Below are 18,035 nucleotides of genomic sequence, written 5' to 3'. Positions count from 1 at the left end.
TGATCAATCACCTGGAGAACTTGTTTCTCTGGTTTTAGTGAGAAATACTGGAAGTAAATAACTAACAACACTCCATCATCACTACTCTGGTTCAAAGAAAAAAACCAAACATTTTAAACCTACCAAACAACTTCTCCAACATTGGAGGAGATCAAGTAACGGATGAACTGTTTCATGTTGTTATAAATTGCACGTCCTTCTTCCACAGCAGCTACAATAGTTGAGAAATTATCATCTGCTAAAACCATTTCAGAAGCAGTTTTAGCCACTGCAGTACCAGAACCCATAGCAATTCCAATTTCTGCTTTCTTCAATGCAGGAGCATCATTGACACCATCACCAGTCTAAAACAAGAATTTGAAGTTGGGGAAAAAAAAAGGTAAGGTGGGCACTTACATATAGGACTAGAAAGGAGTTTTGTACTGGGTATGGTTTTGGATCTTTAAAAAAAACACCACAAAACAACACTTAAGTGCAGAACTATTCTGAGGCTTTGAGTTCTGACAAGACATAATGTGGGTTTAAACACAGTGTCTGCCTTTCAAACCAAGTGAAAATTCAATTACTCACCATAGCGGTAATCTCATCAAAAGACTGAAGGAACTCAACAATTTTAGATTTGTGGGAAGGCTCTACACGAGCAAAGCAACGTGCGTGGTGGCAAGCATCTCTTTGGGCAGCGAGTGAGAGTTCATCAAATTCACGACCAGTAAAGGCTTTTGTAGAAACATCTTCATCTTCCACAAAGATACCAATGCGACGGCAAATAGCTACTGCTGTGCCTTTATTATCACCAGTAATCATAATAACTCTAATACCAGCTTGTTTGCATAACTTTATAGATGAAGCTACTTCAATTCTTGGGGGATCCAGCATACCCACACAGCCAACAAAGGTCAAGTTGGTCTGAAACAAGACAGCACCAAGTTTTAGTGCAAGATCCTGTAGACTTCTCATCTGACATTAGCAAAACAATCTTTTTTTTGCATGCTAAATATCTCTCAGCATAGTGACATTTGTTTTTACTCCTTGTCCACAATATTCTGTGGTTCTACATTGAGCAATTAAGACACTGAGGCCCTGTCATCCCATCATTTGGTCAAAACCAGCATATTATGAATGATACACTTGGCTCTTACATCAGGAGTTTTTTTTTTTGGTTGGTGTTTTGCTTGTTCCCCACCCCAAAGGTTACTTCAGAGGGCTTATCTGTTTCACCATGTGAAGTGTTCACAGCACTTCAGCTCTGACACTGAATGGAGACAGCTGAAGAACTGAAAAGCCACAGATCTATACACACATTAAGTAGTATGAGGAGATAAGTAAGAATTTAATCCTTTTGGAATCACAATGCTACACGGTACCATCTACATGATGAGCATATGGGAGGACACAGTTAATTCCCAGAGCATGACCACACTCTGAAATGGGATCCTACCTTTCCAAACATACCTTGCTTCAAATGCACTCATTTTATTAGTTAAAATGCGCTCTAGTTGTCAGCGTTGCAGATTCAACCTGCAAACAGTCAAGTCTTTCTTTTTTGTCGTCAGTGCCAGGAGTACAAGAACACAAGCCAATAACTCTCATGCAACTGTTTGTCATTTCCCCCTTGCTAAATCCTAGATACAGATTTCATTGGAAAATTACAGAGTAGCCAAGATGATCATCATGGACAGAGTTTTTGCAGCTGACAGTATGGAGTAAGGGAAGTAAATGTGACCCTCAGAGCACAAAATGGCAGGTATGTTTCATCACAAAATCCCCAAGGAGGTTGTGCAGTTGAGCAATGTCAAACTGAAAACCATTAAAGCTGAAACAACAATGCAGTTTTTGGAATATTTTTCAGAGTCAGTCTCTGAAAACAGTTTAAGGTGTTATGATCTTGAGGATCTTATGTATATATACGTAAAATAATGCTATTTGCAGGTGGCTATTTATATTATTTTTTTCTTATACTTTTATCCAAGCAGCAGCATATATACCAGCCACCAAGAACACAAGCGAAGTGTTATTCTTTTAAACCCAAAATAAACTGGGGGAATTAAGTAGGAGTGACAGGTATCATAAACCACAGAGTAGTCCATGTTTTATCCCTTAAGTTTCTTGAGAGAGCTATATAGACCTTTCTTAAACTGAGCATTCTTTCCACACATGTGGCTAACTATTGCATCCAACATAAAAAAATACCCAGAAAGAGAAAATTCTCAGGCACAACTTCCTCAAGGAAGAGTCAAACATAAGGAGTTGCTATTCTCCAGTTTGGGAAAGGGAGAAGTGTTAAAAGGCTGTTTTACTAAACTTACCTCATAGTTAATGAAATTTGAGGAGTCCTCAAGATTCATTTCCTCTTTTCTGGGTGGATTGTCATGGGTTGCCAGAGCCAAGCAACGCAATGTGTCTCTACCAGTTCCCCATTCTCTAATGACAGACATTATTTTCTGCTTAATTCCTGCGGTTAATAGTATTTTGGCATTTCCAACACGGACATGGGTACATCTGTCAATTACACCTTCAGGAGCACCCTGCAGAGGCAAAAAAAAAAAAATTAATTTAGCCTAATTAATCCCTTTCCATTGCAACACTTGCTGAAATTAAAGTCCTTCCTTCATCTTCAAGCTGCAGCTAGTTGTGCCATAATTTAAGTATCGTGCTGCCTTTGCAGCCATTCCATAACTACACTTTCTCAAGTGAGGAACTGACCTTAACAAACATCTTACTCATGGATGTGCGGCTTGGTTTGTTTGGTGTACAATAGACAGACATAGACTTCCTGTCTCTTGAGAATTCCAGAGTGAATTCTTTCTTCATGAGTTGTTTTATCACCTTATTAAAAAAAAAATAGCATAAAAGTGCATTTAGATAATAAGCACTACAAAACTCACTCCCCAAAGAATTCCAAATAAAAAAATACTGACCGAGTTGCAAGCATTTGCACGTTCAATTCTAGAAAGTCCTTTCAAGTCTGTATCAAATACATTCATCTTTTCAACCAGGCAGGTAAGGGCCGTTTCTGTGGCTTCACCAACTTTTTCATACACTCCCTTAGCCTTTAGTTAACACAAAGCAAACAAAAGCACAGGAGTTTACTTTAAACCTCACCTGGAAGCTACCAGAGACAAAAGTTCCAAGTTTCACAAGGGAAAAAAAGCTTAACAAAACTGACCATGGCTTATGAAACAAGCAAAACTATTTTTTAAAAAGCAACTTTGAAGAGTATGACTTGTAGGAGATTTCAAGCCTTTACCCTCAAGAACAGCTGAGAAGGATGTCAGTACTTTGTCATCAAGCATTTAAGTCATTATGAGATGTAGTAACCTTAAGGAGGCAATGCAAAGCAAGAAAGTAGCAGTGCATTCTATACAGCAAGAGATCTCTAAATTCCAGATTAGACTTGCTGCCTGGCTTTAGTTTTCTCAATGTTCAACAAGCAAGTAACTCCCAGAATTAATACTTAAGAGGACCCAAATACTCTCCCCCTTGACTAGAAGGGGATTTACCACTGAAAGGTATTACAGAGACAGATGAGAACAAACATTTATTCTCACACTCTGTTCTAGGGTATGTACTTACTTCATTGTAATCCAAAGAGGAATCATTACAGAGTGCACAGATTGTTGCAAGTTCCACAAGGCCATCATACTGGCTACATTTAATAAGTTTGTCATCTTTATGCCTTTCCAAAGGAAGAAAAGGAGGAAATTTAAGTTAGTTATTTAGTATTAGCATCTCACCTTTATACCTTCTTTAATCCCTTTACTGTATTTCCATTTAGTACAATGCTTATTAGTTATGGACTTGGAACTACAGAACCAGAAATTGTTGAGGAGCAGGTTTGATAAAGGCAAGGTCTGAAGTTTACATCAGTCATGAACAGAATGACATGATTATCAATGAAATCACTACCTGAACTACAAAACCTTGTTTCCTCCAGTGACAGCCGCACAGCAACATAGAAGAGGAGTAAAGAGCTCAGTGAAGAGGCATATGAAAGCAGTATTAGAGTACACACAGGATATGGAGGGGAGTTCCAAGTAGGAAAATTATGTACTTCGACACCTTATGAGCTTAGCTTCTTTAGTCTTACTGCATATTCTACACATTTACTGCATGCATGATATGGGCAGGCATAAGAGCAGATTCGGCCTCTTTAATTTCCTAAGAACTGATTTGTGAACCTCCAAAATCCATGAAAACCTAAGTCATTTCACAATACAAATTCCACTAGGAAAGAAACACTCTTTTCTAGTAGTCATATCCACTTAATGAAGAATATCTGAAGTCTTTAGAAAGAGGGAAGGTACATTTTCCTAAAGTAATGCACCATTTAGACATGACAAGTAAGAAGCAACTTTGTTTTCACATTTGGAAATAGACAATAAATTAATTCATTTTCTGGAACATTAGCATACTTCTCAAGTAAGCATGAAAGAACCAAGACAGTGTCCAATACTGTTATTTACCCCCCCAACCCCCCCAAATTAGCAAGACATAACTAATATAGCTCTCGAGAAGGAAAAAGAAAAGGTCTGGTGGTAGAAAGACATGGATCACTACTCCACAAGAATTCAAAACATAAGACTATGACACATCTGATTATGTAAGCTTTTGTTCAGTCTCTTGTACTGCAAATAAATTCTGATGTTGTATAACGCAGAATGTGAAGAAACTACATCTTAAAAAAAAAAAAGTATGTTTTTAAAGTTTCATTTTGCATAGAATTCTACAGCCGTAAGAGTGGCTTTAAACTCTCAACTCTTTAAAATTCCCAGCAGCTCTCTGTTTGTCACCTCATCTATCACAGCTAATACTTCCTGCTTTCACCTGTTCTTAACTTGAAGAAAACAAGCACACTTGAATATCCACAACTTGTTATACCAGGTTGGGGTTTTTTTTCCCTTGCCTGTGTGTTCCTTGTCAACAGTTTCTGAAGAATGGCAAGTGCACATGGAGTCTTGCTGGGGTCAGTTCTGCATAAAGTTTTTTGGTTTCTTTCTTAAAACTTCAGGCTTTTTGATTAGCTAAAGATGAACTCGTTTGAAGGTCAAATGCAATCTGCTAGCTTTTGCTGCAGTTCTTAATTATTTTTAGTTTTATGCTCTCAGTTTGCAAGCAAGCATGCACATTGTGCATGCTGAGACCCGACAAAACTACTGTTTGACAATCTCTCAACACCCCTGGGAAATAAGTCACTACAAAATTTTAGCTTTTCAGTAAGAAATATTTGTAATTTTATATTCCCAATGCATCTTAGGGGAAGTTATGTATCAAGTACTTTAAGACTGAGTAAAAAATTGATTTATTGCAAAAACGCTTAAAGGTTATGAAATAGGCTGTCTATAGAGCTGTGGAAGACAACAGTATGTGAAGTTAATTACAACAAAGAAACATCTGTCAGGACTGGGTTCATATCTAGAGCATGTCCTGCTTTGGGGCAGTGCAATGGACTAGACTGCCTCTTAAGGTCTCCATCAACCTTTGTTTTCAGTGATAGTTTGTAATCCGAGGTGAAGACAGTCACCTTGCTTTAAAGTCACCGACTTTAAAAAAAAAAAAATCCATAAATTCAGAAATAAATTGGCCCTAAAGGTTTGAGAATTTAGGTATTTGTTCCTTATGGTCCAATAAACAGCCTTTCTGTGGTAGTTTCGCTTTCACAGAATGTTCTTTATCTATGCGAATGCAAAGCAATTAACATGCTTATTCACATTTCCCCAATTTCAGCAAGTAAAAATAGAACATTAACATACATTGATGACTGTCTTATTGTACTCGACATCTGTCACCACACTATATTTTATTATTTTGTTTATCTACAGCTCTTGTGAGACCAGCTAAAGCGTAATAGCTGGATGCTTTACCAGATCTAGAATGTCACCTTGCCTAAGTAAATGCAGTCTGCTGAAATGAAAGCATAAGCTTTTGAGAGCAATCAGTTTTGAAACAAAAGAGAATTGGGGAATTAAGATTTCCAGCTGCCGATAACACTATGGTCTTAACTGATACGAAAATTAAACAGAGATCGATGAAGACTGCATAGAGTCAGAGGCATGCATGTGAAACTCCACAAGGTTGAGATGTTTGCAATAACTGAATCTCAGTTCTACTTCATACATAGTAGAATTCTATTCCACAAATAAAACTGAAGTGGTAAGATTAAAAACACATGAAAAGATTGGCCAAGTAAAAGGAGCTGTAATAATCCAGTAAGAAGAGGCTCCCCTTCTGGAAGCAGAACCCCAAGAATTCTAAAGTTGTCAGGATGAACCACCTTTCCACTAGCAGAGACTTGCAACTGAGAAAGTAAACTGAACTTACCATTCCTTTCCTAAGGGAGTGGGTTTAATACCAGCTCAAATACTAAAGGCTGGAGACAAACACACACACCTACTCAAGTACAGATGCACCGAGTTCAACTTTTGAGGGTAGGGGACAGAAATTTACAGTATATACAAGAATTTAAGAACTAACTTCAACACATTCATAAGATAGTTTAGAAGAAAATCTTCTGCCTTCTCTGAGGCAGGGGAACTGGAAACATTGAGTTTACAGATTAACAGAGGCTCACTTCTTCAGATTTATGCAGGGTTTGTTTGGGGTTTTTTTAATTAAAAAAGTAACCCTCATTTTGAAGCACTGGGATAGCTAATCTTCGTCCAGCAAGATTTCAGTGAAATAAATCCTCTCACCCTACTCCTAATTTATTTTCAAATTATCAAAAGAACACTGCAATATTGGAGACTGTATTAAATAAATTCTGGAAAAGTAAATTTTCATGAAACTTAACTTGTTTACTGTTAATTAATTTTCCCACCAGCCCTTTAGTTTGCATTCTCACTGGTTGAGCTTTCATTTATTAACAATCACTATTGAATATCACATGCATCACTTTTCAAGACTGAACTAACAATCAATGCATAAAATAGACAAATATTTAACTTCAACAGAACACTTACACTTCTCCCATAGGAGCATATGTTGAACCAGTTACAGTAAATTCATTCAGAGAACAGCTATCTCCTTCTACTCTGTCCAGGACAAACATCTGAAATTAAGAGTTAGAAGTGTTACTATCTTTGAACAATAATTAATGCAAGAGATTTAAACTGGCCTTAAGCAAGCAGGTACAAGAGGCAAGTTCAGGTTGAATAAACAAACTAGATGCAGCCAGATACGACACTCTGAACTTCGATCTCATAGATGTTTGAACGGCTCCCTATACTGAAGCATGAAGTACAGAAAACAGCTCTTCTGCTTAACAGATCTCATTTGAAAACCGAATTGTAGCACAAATACATCAAACAGTTGAAAAACACAAACTGTGTACACTTAACTTCAGCTGGAAGACTACTCACACATCCGCTTGACAGTTCTGACTATACCCAAGCTCCTCCTAGGCTTCAAAAACTTGTAAATTAATTCTCATGCATATGTTTGAAACAGCAGTTCCAATCAAAAGCAGCACAGTGCAGCTTAGAATCTGACAATTCTTCCCAAAGTAAAAATAAAAGCATCTACAAATAGAAGAAGCTTCTACTGATGAGGTGACGCTTTAGGCAAGAACCAGACTATGGCCAGTTTCCCTTACTACCAGCCACTAAATGCAAGTGCTTCCTGTCCTGGTTTTTCAGTTTTAAGTCATCTTACCATCCAGTACACTAGTAACTTAAGAACATTCAGGCAGCTTAAGTGCCCTTGAAGCACAGGCTGAAATGTTGTCTTCAAATAAAGACACCAATTTGAAGGATGCAGTTGTACCCCATAAGACACCTGTATCTCAGTCTTTCCTTTGTTTCTGTTTCCTTTCTAGAAGAGCTGCAGGCAGAATCAAATGTGGGAAGATGGAGATAAAAAACATAGTGCCTGAAGCTGCCATACTCTTATCACAACTTTCTGGAGTGGTAATAGAGAAGAAAATAATTTCTCGCTGATTGATAGTATATCTTAATGGAACTTTTTACCTGTTGGTTAGTATAAGCTGTTTTGTCACACCATATTTTAGCAACGTCTTTATTTCCCCTCATTGTGCTGCCTTATGTTTTAGGCAAGCACCTTCACAAAATACAGCCTAATAATTAGGTGTTCTGCAATTGATCTGCATCAATGTCTGGAAACCCTATAATCTGCAAAATGATTTTAAAAATCAAAAAGCTGGACAAATTGACAAATTAAAAGCCCACAAAGCAGAGTACATGCATTCTGAGAGGGAGATACCACTGGAGGACATCAAAACAATTCCTCAAGTCTCCTCCTAAAGCAGTATCATTTCTGGCTGAAACATTTTAGTATAGGGCTCCTTTGGACACTCAGGAGTTACTACTTAACATGAAAACTAAAACTACAAATGGAATCACTGTTTTAAACCAGACTTCTTAAAAAAGCTAAGCAATCTGTCTGCTTAGAGTGAAACCAAGAATAAGCATATTGTTTACAGGTATTAGGATTTTGCTATGTTTTTCAAAATCTTGCAATTAAAGTTATTCTGTAGCTGTCAGAGGTTAACAAGGAACCAAGTAAGTTGTATTGCACGAGATCTAAAACACTTAGCCCTCTAAATATGAGTAGAGCATTCTGAGCTTTTAAATAAACACAGCTTAAATGATGAGTTAACTAGGAAGCCCTCTGCTTTTGGTGTCTGCATGACGAAAAATCCCTGCAAAGACTAGGGCAGTTATGCAAGTCTACTGCAAGTAACCTCCTCTAGAATACTGATGAGCACCTGCTTTGTGTCTCTTAAGTATAAATACTACAATACTTGCGGAAGCAGAACAAGTCAACCACCAATTAAAAAGAAAAAGCCATCAATCACATGGCAATAAAGTGCTTAAGGCTTACAAACTTTTGCCAAAAAAACACTGATGTGTAGTGCTCAACATTTACACATTTGTAATTCTAACCCAATGTAATGACTCTGAACATTTGATGTCAGAGTTGCTATGCCACTGAACATCTACAATCATTAAACAGAAGAACTTCATGTTTTCTCCGTAAAACTCCTACACAGAATATCAAGTACAGGGGAAGCACAGAGAACTGGCAACTGAACATGCATTATGTTAAGTGACTAGCTATGAAAGTCCCAAATTAATCAACACTAGAAAGAACACTGGGGGGAAGGGAGGAGGGGCACATAACTTACACTTAGCTAAAATTATGCCATACATTGAAGATGACCCTGCAATGCTGGTTACAGGATCAACTGCACCTCCAAAGTTGCCAGATTAGTCATACAATATTGCACACTGAGAACACTACAGTGTTCTACGTCAGACCAATAGGAGCTATTGAAGATAAGGTAACCAAATAAAGGTGGAACCACTCGGTAGTGAAAATATCTTAAGACTACCCAAGTTACTGTAGTAAATCTTCCACCTTTTTCTCATTGCTAAGTTTCTCCACCATTGTCATCTTGATAAATTAAACACATAAGTGTTTTACACACATCTTGCTTCTACACTGCAACTAGCCTACCTTTGTGAAACAGGGGATAAATCACACTAAACGATTACCAGTAGACTGAATGGCTTACAGACAAGTCAATGGAAAGCTGCTTGCGAACAACTTTCACTTCCATCGAGTGTGGGTACAGCTATTTTTGGCCATGACTAAATAAGGGAAGAGATAAAGCCTTAAACACTACACAGTGGAAAACTGAATTCGAAGTGCAAGCTTATCTTAGGAAAATAAAGCAAGATTTTGAGGATATGAGAACCAAAAGACTTGCGATCAAAAGAATTCAAGCAATGCTGACTATTCAGAGTGGCTGAGGAGAAAAAGAAAAATAGAAGAAGATAGTTCAACATACCCTGCAGACTGACATCTGATTCGTGGTCAGAGTACCGGTCTTGTCAGAACAAATAACTGAGGTGCAACCCAAGGTTTCCACAGAGGGAAGACTTCTAACAATAGCATTCTTCTTGGCCATTCTCCGAGTTCCAAGAGCCAAGCAGGTGGTAATGACAGCAGGCAGACCCTCAGGAATAGCAGCAACAGCAAGAGCAACAGCAATTTTAAAGTAATAGATAGCACCTCGAATCCAGGAGCCACCGTGAACCGGATCATTGAAGTGACCAATGTTTATTATCCAAACAGCGATGCAGATAAGCGAGATGACTTTAGACAGCTGCTCTCCAAACTCATCCAGTTTCTGTTGGAGCGGGGTTCTCTCTTGTTCCGTTGCCACCATCTCATCACGAATTTTGCCAATTTCAGTGTTTACTCCTGTTGCAATAACCACTCCCATAGCTTTACCAGCAGCAATATTAGTACCCTTATGTAAATAAAGAGAAGAGAAAACTTGTGGTCAATCTATAAACACGTTTTGATGGCAAGTTTTCTGTTTGCTTTTGTTGTGTTTTGTTTTGGCCTTTTTTTTTAATTACAAGAACAAAACAAACACCTTATACAAGTCCAGACTGCATTTCAGTTAGGAAATGGAAAAAGGTGAAGAGGAAGAGAATGACATCCCCCCAGTATCTGTAAGAGAATACTCCAGTGTAGAATTTCTGCTTACAGAATGAGCTCAACATGAATCAGTACTGATCTATTGTACACAGCATTGTCAAACTCATCTGCTGAGTAAGCAGTATGTATTTAACTGGAATCTTAAGTGTGTTTTTCCTTTTTTAATAAGGATTTTATTTTGCCAGATTTAATGATATTTAATGTAATAGATCTGTTCCGTGAGGCTCCCTGTGTGAACTTACTTAATACAAGAAAGAACAGTTAGATTTTCTACAAGGAGTCTACCAACAATAACAGAACTGTTATTTTGTTGTCTGAAAGGCATTCAATGCTTCCTGTAAACAAATTTGAATAAACAGTTTCATTCCTATATAGAAAGCTAGTTGTCAATTTTAGCCACACAATACCGCAATTTGTGTGGGCATTCTTATCAGCCTTAAGAACTATTACTTTAGAAAAGTAGTGCAGAAGCACCTTAAAAGTGCATGTACTCCAGCCTTCAAGTCTTTCTTGTGAAGCACAAAAAAAAAATCAGTTTCCTCATATAAACTTGTTTCAACAAGCATCCTCCTAGGACAGCTTTTAGTAAAAGTTACTTCTATTTTTTAATTCATTTAGATTGATGTACCTGGAGACACACATGCAGATACATATAGAGAAAAGAGCAGAGAAGTCATACAGCTTTGTGGTGAAGACCTGAATGAAGCTCTGTACATTTGTTTATCAGTTTCAGTATTATTTTATAGAAGTTTTGAAAATTAAAAAAAAGTAGTAACTTACAGAGAAAAGCATATTCTTCTTGTCTTGGTTTACAGCACGAGGATCAGGCACAGGGTCAGTATGCTTAATAACAGACACGGATTCACCTAAAATGAAGATAATAGTCTTAAAAGAATGTATGTATGTATCATCCTGAGCCCTGTAGGGAATCAAAAAGTTATAATCTTCAGTCCTAAAATTTTTCAGGATGCCAAACTTCTTTCCTCAAATGATTTTATGTAATTGCTTAAGTGAAATAGGAAATATTTCAGTTGACCAAAAAAATTGAATGGTTGGCTTTTAATGAATATAGGAAAGGATTTACGTAAGCATTTTATACAGTTAGATTTAATAAAGCATATACCATGTCTTTTAAGGAACATGAAAAGTGGTCAAATAAGCAGCTGGTACTCCACTCCTTTTAGTGTAGCAAGATCTACTGTATGAATTAAATATTTTTTTGCATGCTTCTCATGCAGTAATGAGCATTTCTGTTCTCTATGCACTGTAAGAGGTGTGTTCTCATTTAAATAGTTAGGTCTTACCACAGTTATACATCTGTGATGGTATACATCACAATTATACTGGCAGACCTTAAAAAATACAGAAAAATTAAATGTCATGTAGCCATCTGTTAATTAACTCTAGTTGGAAGTCTTCAGAGAACTCTTCCATAAAAACCTTAAATGTCTCAATTTCTATAAACATGACACACAGGTACAGAAAGGTTTATTTTCTAGAAACACAGATGTTAATTACTACAGCACATTTCACAAGGTGGTAACTCAGTGACTGAAGCTAAGAGCACACTACTTCTTGTAAGCTCAAGAGAGCCAAAGCTTCCTACTTTTAGAAGCTTTAAGTAGCATCTTACACTTCAGTCCTACTTTATTAGCTAAGAGACTCAAGCATCAACTTAAAATAGGCTGAAAACAGAAAAAGTTTTCGTTTAAAAAATAAATCCGTTATTTAAACAATAGTGAGGAATTATTCTCTTTATATAGACTTCTGGTGGATTATTTATTCTACTTATTTCAGTTCTGATAGCTTGACAAACATGGAGTGCCTACATTTTCTTATGCTAAACCTAAGCAAGTTTGATCAGTTCTGTGCTATTCAGGATCTGTGCTGAGAAACTTTGGGGCCTGTTTCAAGACAGATTCGAGGATCAAAAATAGGTTTCTTATGAATACTTTACTGTTTTAAACTTCAGGGCTAGTTAACATTAATTTATGCTACCAAAACAGGCAGACAGATCTTCATGTTCCAGCTGAGAGAAAAATGTTATAGCATGCTTGGTTGATTCCTAGCTTCTTTCCTATATTCAGAAGTACTGCTACTTTGTTTTGTTTTCAACAAAAAGCTGCTCTAAATATAGCTCCTGCACTTGAGAGGTGGTACCAGAAAACACATGAATGTGCATGCACAGAATTTCAGCAAATAAGGCTTTAGTATATCGAATCTTTAGTAACTGCAGTTTAAAAGCTGCCTGCATTAAAAAAAAAATATTCTCTTGTGAGAGAAAATGCATAATTGTTACAGAAGATGTTTACTAAGATATCCATGCTTTCATATTTGAGCAGTGACAAGATGTTCAAACCTAGAAGACTAAAATAAAAAAATTAAAAATGCAGTTTCCCACAAGTTACTTGTGTGCATCTCTGTGGGGGGGCGGGGAGGACGACGACGGACGGGACACGGTCAGGGACCAAAAAAGCATTACAAGTCTCAGTAAGAATGTTCATCCCACTAAAGCAAACATGTAAAGCCAATGATGAAGCAATGCATTCAGCTACACTGAGAGTTAAGTTACTAGATCAGAAATTTACTGCATTTGAATGCAACACAGTTGCTTGAACAGCTACAGGCTTGTTGCTAATGGATTATTCTAAACAGACAGTGAAAAGGCACGTTCAGTTATGCATATTATTATCCAAAATTCACAGCAATTATACCTGTGAGAATTGACTGGTCTACCCGTAGTGTTGTAGATTTGATAGAAGTAACTTTGTCTCCAACTACAAAGAAATGAACAAGACAAAGTTAGAATTTTGTTATTTGACAGAGTTCTAACCAAGCGTACTATTACCTCTATCAGCCAAGAAAATGATTTTCCAGTAACTGTTCATATGACTAAGATTACTAACAGCTTATTACTGCTTTTCTGGTTTGCAGTACTCCAATTTTCTGAGTATCCAATATATTTTGGCAATTTAGATCAGTCTTCAGGATCTCTACCCCACCTAACCTCAAAGAACGAAGCTGTAAATCACTGGATTGTTTTTCTAATCACATGACTACCACTTGATAGCACAGGGAAAACATTCTCAAGAGAAAGATACCAATTTCAGAATACATATTTGTAAGTAACCAAAACCCTTAGCTAAGGTGAACCAAACTTCCTTCCCAGAACAACTGCCTTGGAAAGTCTTCTGGTTGTTTTCTCTATGCCCAAAGTAAGCCTTTTGCTCTCCAACAATCAGAATGTTACCCATGTTTATTTATTTAGAAACTAAAAGAAGTTGTACCTTTTTTCCCCTTTGGCACCAATTGTGAGAATAATATGCTTCTCCAAATCTATTCTTTTAATGTTATACTTTGAATACTGCCAGATGATTCAGAGTTGGAAGTTAATTTCAGATCATACACTAGCTTTACTTTTCAGTAATACTACTCTATTAAATATACCATAGCCTAGTTAAAAGTTTTGCAGAACTCTATGCTGTGTTTCTCTTGTCATATATATGTCTTCTGCAAAGTAGACAACACTGGAGAAAAACAAAAAAACAACCCACAAACCAAAAAAGCTCCACTAGCAAGTGTTTGAGACACCAAGGCAGGAGATGATACAAGAGGTTAACAGGACACTCCTGAAGATGGCAGAGTGTGATGAATTCAGTTGCCAGAGCTGTGTGGCCCATTTAGCTCCAGCATCTCTATCATCCCAGAATTAACTCTTCCACCTTCCTACTTTCTCTTACCTAGCTTTCCCTAGTTTTTAAGAATTCTAAGAACTAAAGCTCCACCATTTTATGACTACTGCAAATAAATGGCTGCACGCAAATTAACTTGCTAAAGCATATTAATGAAAGTCGTATTTCCAACTCACGGGGGGGGGGGGGGTCTACATTAAATGTCAATATTTCTAATGAATACATATCAAACTTATTCCTAATGTAATTTAACACTGCAAGCATTCAAGTGTCAACTTCTTTTTTATTATAAAATAATGCAAAAAACCAAAGAAGGGACAATAACTATCTAAAAAGAGCTGATCTTCTCAGTGGATGGACTCTGTGTCCCTGCAGTAAAATTAAAACAAGCTGCAATTCCTGCAGGAACTGCTTATGCAACTAATAGCAATAATGCACGCTTACAAATAATACAACGAAAAACTCCGCAGTGGTGTTACAGCCTTAGGGCGTACAGCCACTCACACAGGAAAGCCATGAAACAAAAGGCTGAAGAGGAGAATTAAGTGCTACTTCAAACGTTAAGTAAAGTTGCACCATGTGACTTCTCTAAGGTCAAAGAGACCTCCAACCATTAAAACCAGCAAAAGTTTGTGTAGTTTTGCTTGTAGACTTAGATGCGTGTTTTTATAAGCACATGTATATGAAGGGATCCAATAAATAGCCAAATTCCCTTTTTGTATCATTATAGCATGTGAAGGCTAATTTAAGCCACAATGCCCTTGAGCAGCAAGAGAAAATAGCATTAGACAAACAGTGACCTAGGCCAAAAATGGCAAAACTATTCAATATGCTCTCCTGATGTCATAAGGTTTATATGCAGACATACAATAGCAGCTGGTTTTCAGATATCACTAACAACAGGCCAATAACTCAGTGCAATGTGGTATAACGCCCGTCAATCTGCATAAATATTTTCAAAGTACTTAAAGCAGCTGGAAAACTACAGCCAACTCAAGTACAGCACCACATTCGACAGCACTCCTAAAGACTTAATCACTCTGTAACACAAAAAAGAGGCTTTTAAAGAGATTTTTTTTAAAAAAAGATTTAAAAAAAAAAATCTTAAAACGTTCAAGTAACTGGATAGAACATAAGGCAAAGTTTACAAGTCATTTCCCAACCTGCTCCTTCTGAACAGCTCTAAGTTATTCAAGCTCAAACACAATATTCACAAGATCTGAAGTACTAGAAGAGACCCCTGCTCTCGTACTGATATTTGAGCATCAGTATTTCCATGAAAACTGCTACTATCATTATCAATTGCCCAAATCACGGGAACTGAAGTGTTAAATTTATTATGACACTACAGCTTTCTAAGTTTATCTCAACAATTTAAGATAAGACACATTATTCACTCACCATCTCCATTTGAGAAGGCTGTAGTAAAATATTCAAGGCATTTCCAATAGGCAGGAAAGCTGTACATCAGGGTCAATTACAGAACTATTTTAAGCAGCTCTTTGCAAAATAACAGCTATGACACTAAGTCATTTATAGTCTTGAATATACTTTCATGAGCATAACTGAAATGGAATATAGATAGGAAATCATCCTATGATAGATAGGAACCCACAGGAAATTTTTAGTGAGCACTCTAGTGCAGATCTCATCTGCAAGTAGGTTTTTTCCCATATACTGTAAGAGAGGAAAGAAATAGGGGATTTTGTTGTTTTGGGGCAGCTTTTTAAATTCAATTTAATTTCAGTCCACAGAACAAGTAAAAGTATCACCCAAGGCTTGAAAGATGACAAGAAATTAGAAGGTGAATATCTATTTGCATTGCTCAGAACAGAGCTGCTACATTCTAAACGGATATAATACTATTTTAGATGTAAAACTATGGTAAGTCAAGCTGCAGAAGTACTTTCATCTATTATTTTAACCAAAGTTTTTAATCCTAAATAGTCATTTGATTTCTGCAACAGCTCTGAAGAAATCAAATCGGCTGCTTTCAAAACTGCCCAGATACATGTTCTCAAAGTGTAGTGTAGCCAAATATTAACTAATGATTAAAACAGCCCTGCTAACTATAAAATTCACTGTTTCTTGGAAGAGCAAGAGTAGGGTTTGGTTCAAATCATCACAGCCTTATTCACAGAATCCTTTTATTCATGCACAGAATACTATTTTAGAATTTAATACTGAGCTTCAGCACACAATAAAGGAATCTGTTTAAAAACAATCTGGTCCCTGTAGGAAGTAAAAAAAAAAAAAAATCCATTTTATTTAGCTGTGCATGAGTCTATACTGAATGAGACAATTTACAATTCCCACTCCATGATAGAAACCAGAGTTATATTTAGTTGCAGTATGAATTTAAAGTTTATGTCAATTGTTTTAAACAAGCCATATGCCTTCACTGAAAATATGAACAACTTAACATCTGAAAATACCGGGTTCTTTGGCTGTCTATCTAGCAATGTTATCTTGTCAAGATTCCCACTGATTACACCTAACACTCTAGCCTTTCTTCTCAAGTTCAAAGCTCCCCACATCTTATCTTACTCCTCCCAGTCAATTTTCACTCTGTATGTACATGTGTTTGATTTTAAGTGCAGTACAACCCTATTTATCAACAGAGCACATCAAGTAATACAGGTATGCATTTGCAGAAATGATTGCAGTTCCGCATGAAGGGGCCTCCTCATGAACAGAAGTCTTTAAAGGCCAATCCAGCATACAGACTGCCCTATTCAATTTGCAAAGTTGCCTTGAAAAAGAAGATGATTCAAGTGTCCAAATCGACTTCAAATATATAATACATTAAGTAGTGCTAGTCCCAATTTAATGGTCAGCAGTGACCAAGTCCTAGACTGAAATGATCGACTCATTATCTAGGTATTTCATCTGAGCACTGATACCCCTTTTAGTTTACCAGTTTCCAGGATCACAATACTACTAAACATTTAACTTCATCATTCTGTCCGAACATGGTCTGAGACACTCACTGGGAGACCTCTGCAGCCAAAATGCACTGTTAGTGTGTTGCAGACTAGATCAGCCTGTGGTTTAAGCAGCCCAGGGAGACAGGCAGATGTGATGGGGCACATGTTCTATGCACAATGAAGCTGAAGGGAAAATAAACTATTACAACCGTGTGGATTTCAGTCCCTGTTACATTTTCAGCTACATCTGGGTATCAGCACAGAACTTTAGACTGCAACAGGACTGTACTTATCTTCCAAGTCTCAAATGATATTCCAGATCTTCTAATCAAATTATTGGTGACTGTAGGCTCAGGAAGCAGTATTAACTTTAACCCCCAAAAGCCACTATGATATAAGGAGTCCTCGAAACAAAACTACTACTTTGAATGTGTACTTTGAACACTGCTATCAACTGTTAACTGCCTCTGACCCCTCCCGCAGCAGAAGACTTGCTAAGAGGAGGTTTACAGACAGGTACTTCATAAAAAGTTAAAAGTTTTGCTTCCTTTTTATGTTAATATAAGCATTACAAGAGCAATTCACTTTCTTAGCAAAGAAAGCGATCTGTTTGTAAAAAGCCAATATAAGTGGTCACAGTAAAAAGTTATTTTTCCTGTAAAAGTTAGAATGGTTCTTCATATACATGTACCTAACACTTTCTTATTTATGTTTATCATTAACCAAAGCTAGTGTTGACCTGTATCTGCTATCCACGGGTTGGAACTGGACTTTTGCAATAAAGAGTATCAGTACAGCTCTAAACTATTCTGCCCGTTGCCTAAAAAAATGTTACAGACTCTGACAAGTTGTGAAGAACTGGGATACTATTTCAACATATGGTTGAACAATTTGAGAACACAAACAACAGTTCCTGAAAGTAAGAACATGCCCAGAACAATTTCCATAAAAC

The 18,035-nt window shown here is 37.0% G+C and overlaps 1 protein-coding gene across 2 annotated transcripts in view; it reads right to left on the bottom strand.

The window, feature by feature from the left end:
• ATP2A2 (ATPase, Ca++ transporting, cardiac muscle, slow twitch 2) overlaps positions 1-18,035 on the bottom strand; it is a 48,880-nt gene that overhangs the window by 10,985 nt on the left and 19,860 nt on the right. For both annotated transcript variants that reach the window (XM_010289484.1, XM_010289476.1), the window contains exons 6-15: positions 13,179-13,241; positions 11,245-11,330; positions 9,806-10,270; positions 6,957-7,045; positions 3,574-3,676; positions 2,919-3,050; positions 2,704-2,826; positions 2,307-2,525; positions 571-906; positions 124-344 (exon numbers count right to left, since the gene is read on the bottom strand). In XM_010289484.1, coding sequence (XP_010287786.1) covers positions 124-344; positions 571-906; positions 2,307-2,525; positions 2,704-2,826; positions 2,919-3,050; positions 3,574-3,676; positions 6,957-7,045; positions 9,806-10,270; positions 11,245-11,330; positions 13,179-13,241 — 1,837 coding nt within the window. The remainder of the gene's footprint in view (positions 1-123; positions 345-570; positions 907-2,306; positions 2,526-2,703; positions 2,827-2,918; positions 3,051-3,573; positions 3,677-6,956; positions 7,046-9,805; positions 10,271-11,244; positions 11,331-13,178; positions 13,242-18,035) is intronic.

This window comes from Phaethon lepturus, unplaced genomic scaffold (assembly GCF_000687285.1).
Source record: "Phaethon lepturus isolate BGI_N335 unplaced genomic scaffold, ASM68728v1 scaffold34690, whole genome shotgun sequence".
Taxonomy (NCBI): domain Eukaryota; kingdom Metazoa; phylum Chordata; class Aves; order Phaethontiformes; family Phaethontidae; genus Phaethon; species Phaethon lepturus.
The sequence above is the reverse complement of the archived record's forward strand: the minus strand, read 5'-3'. Positions and strand labels throughout refer to the sequence as shown.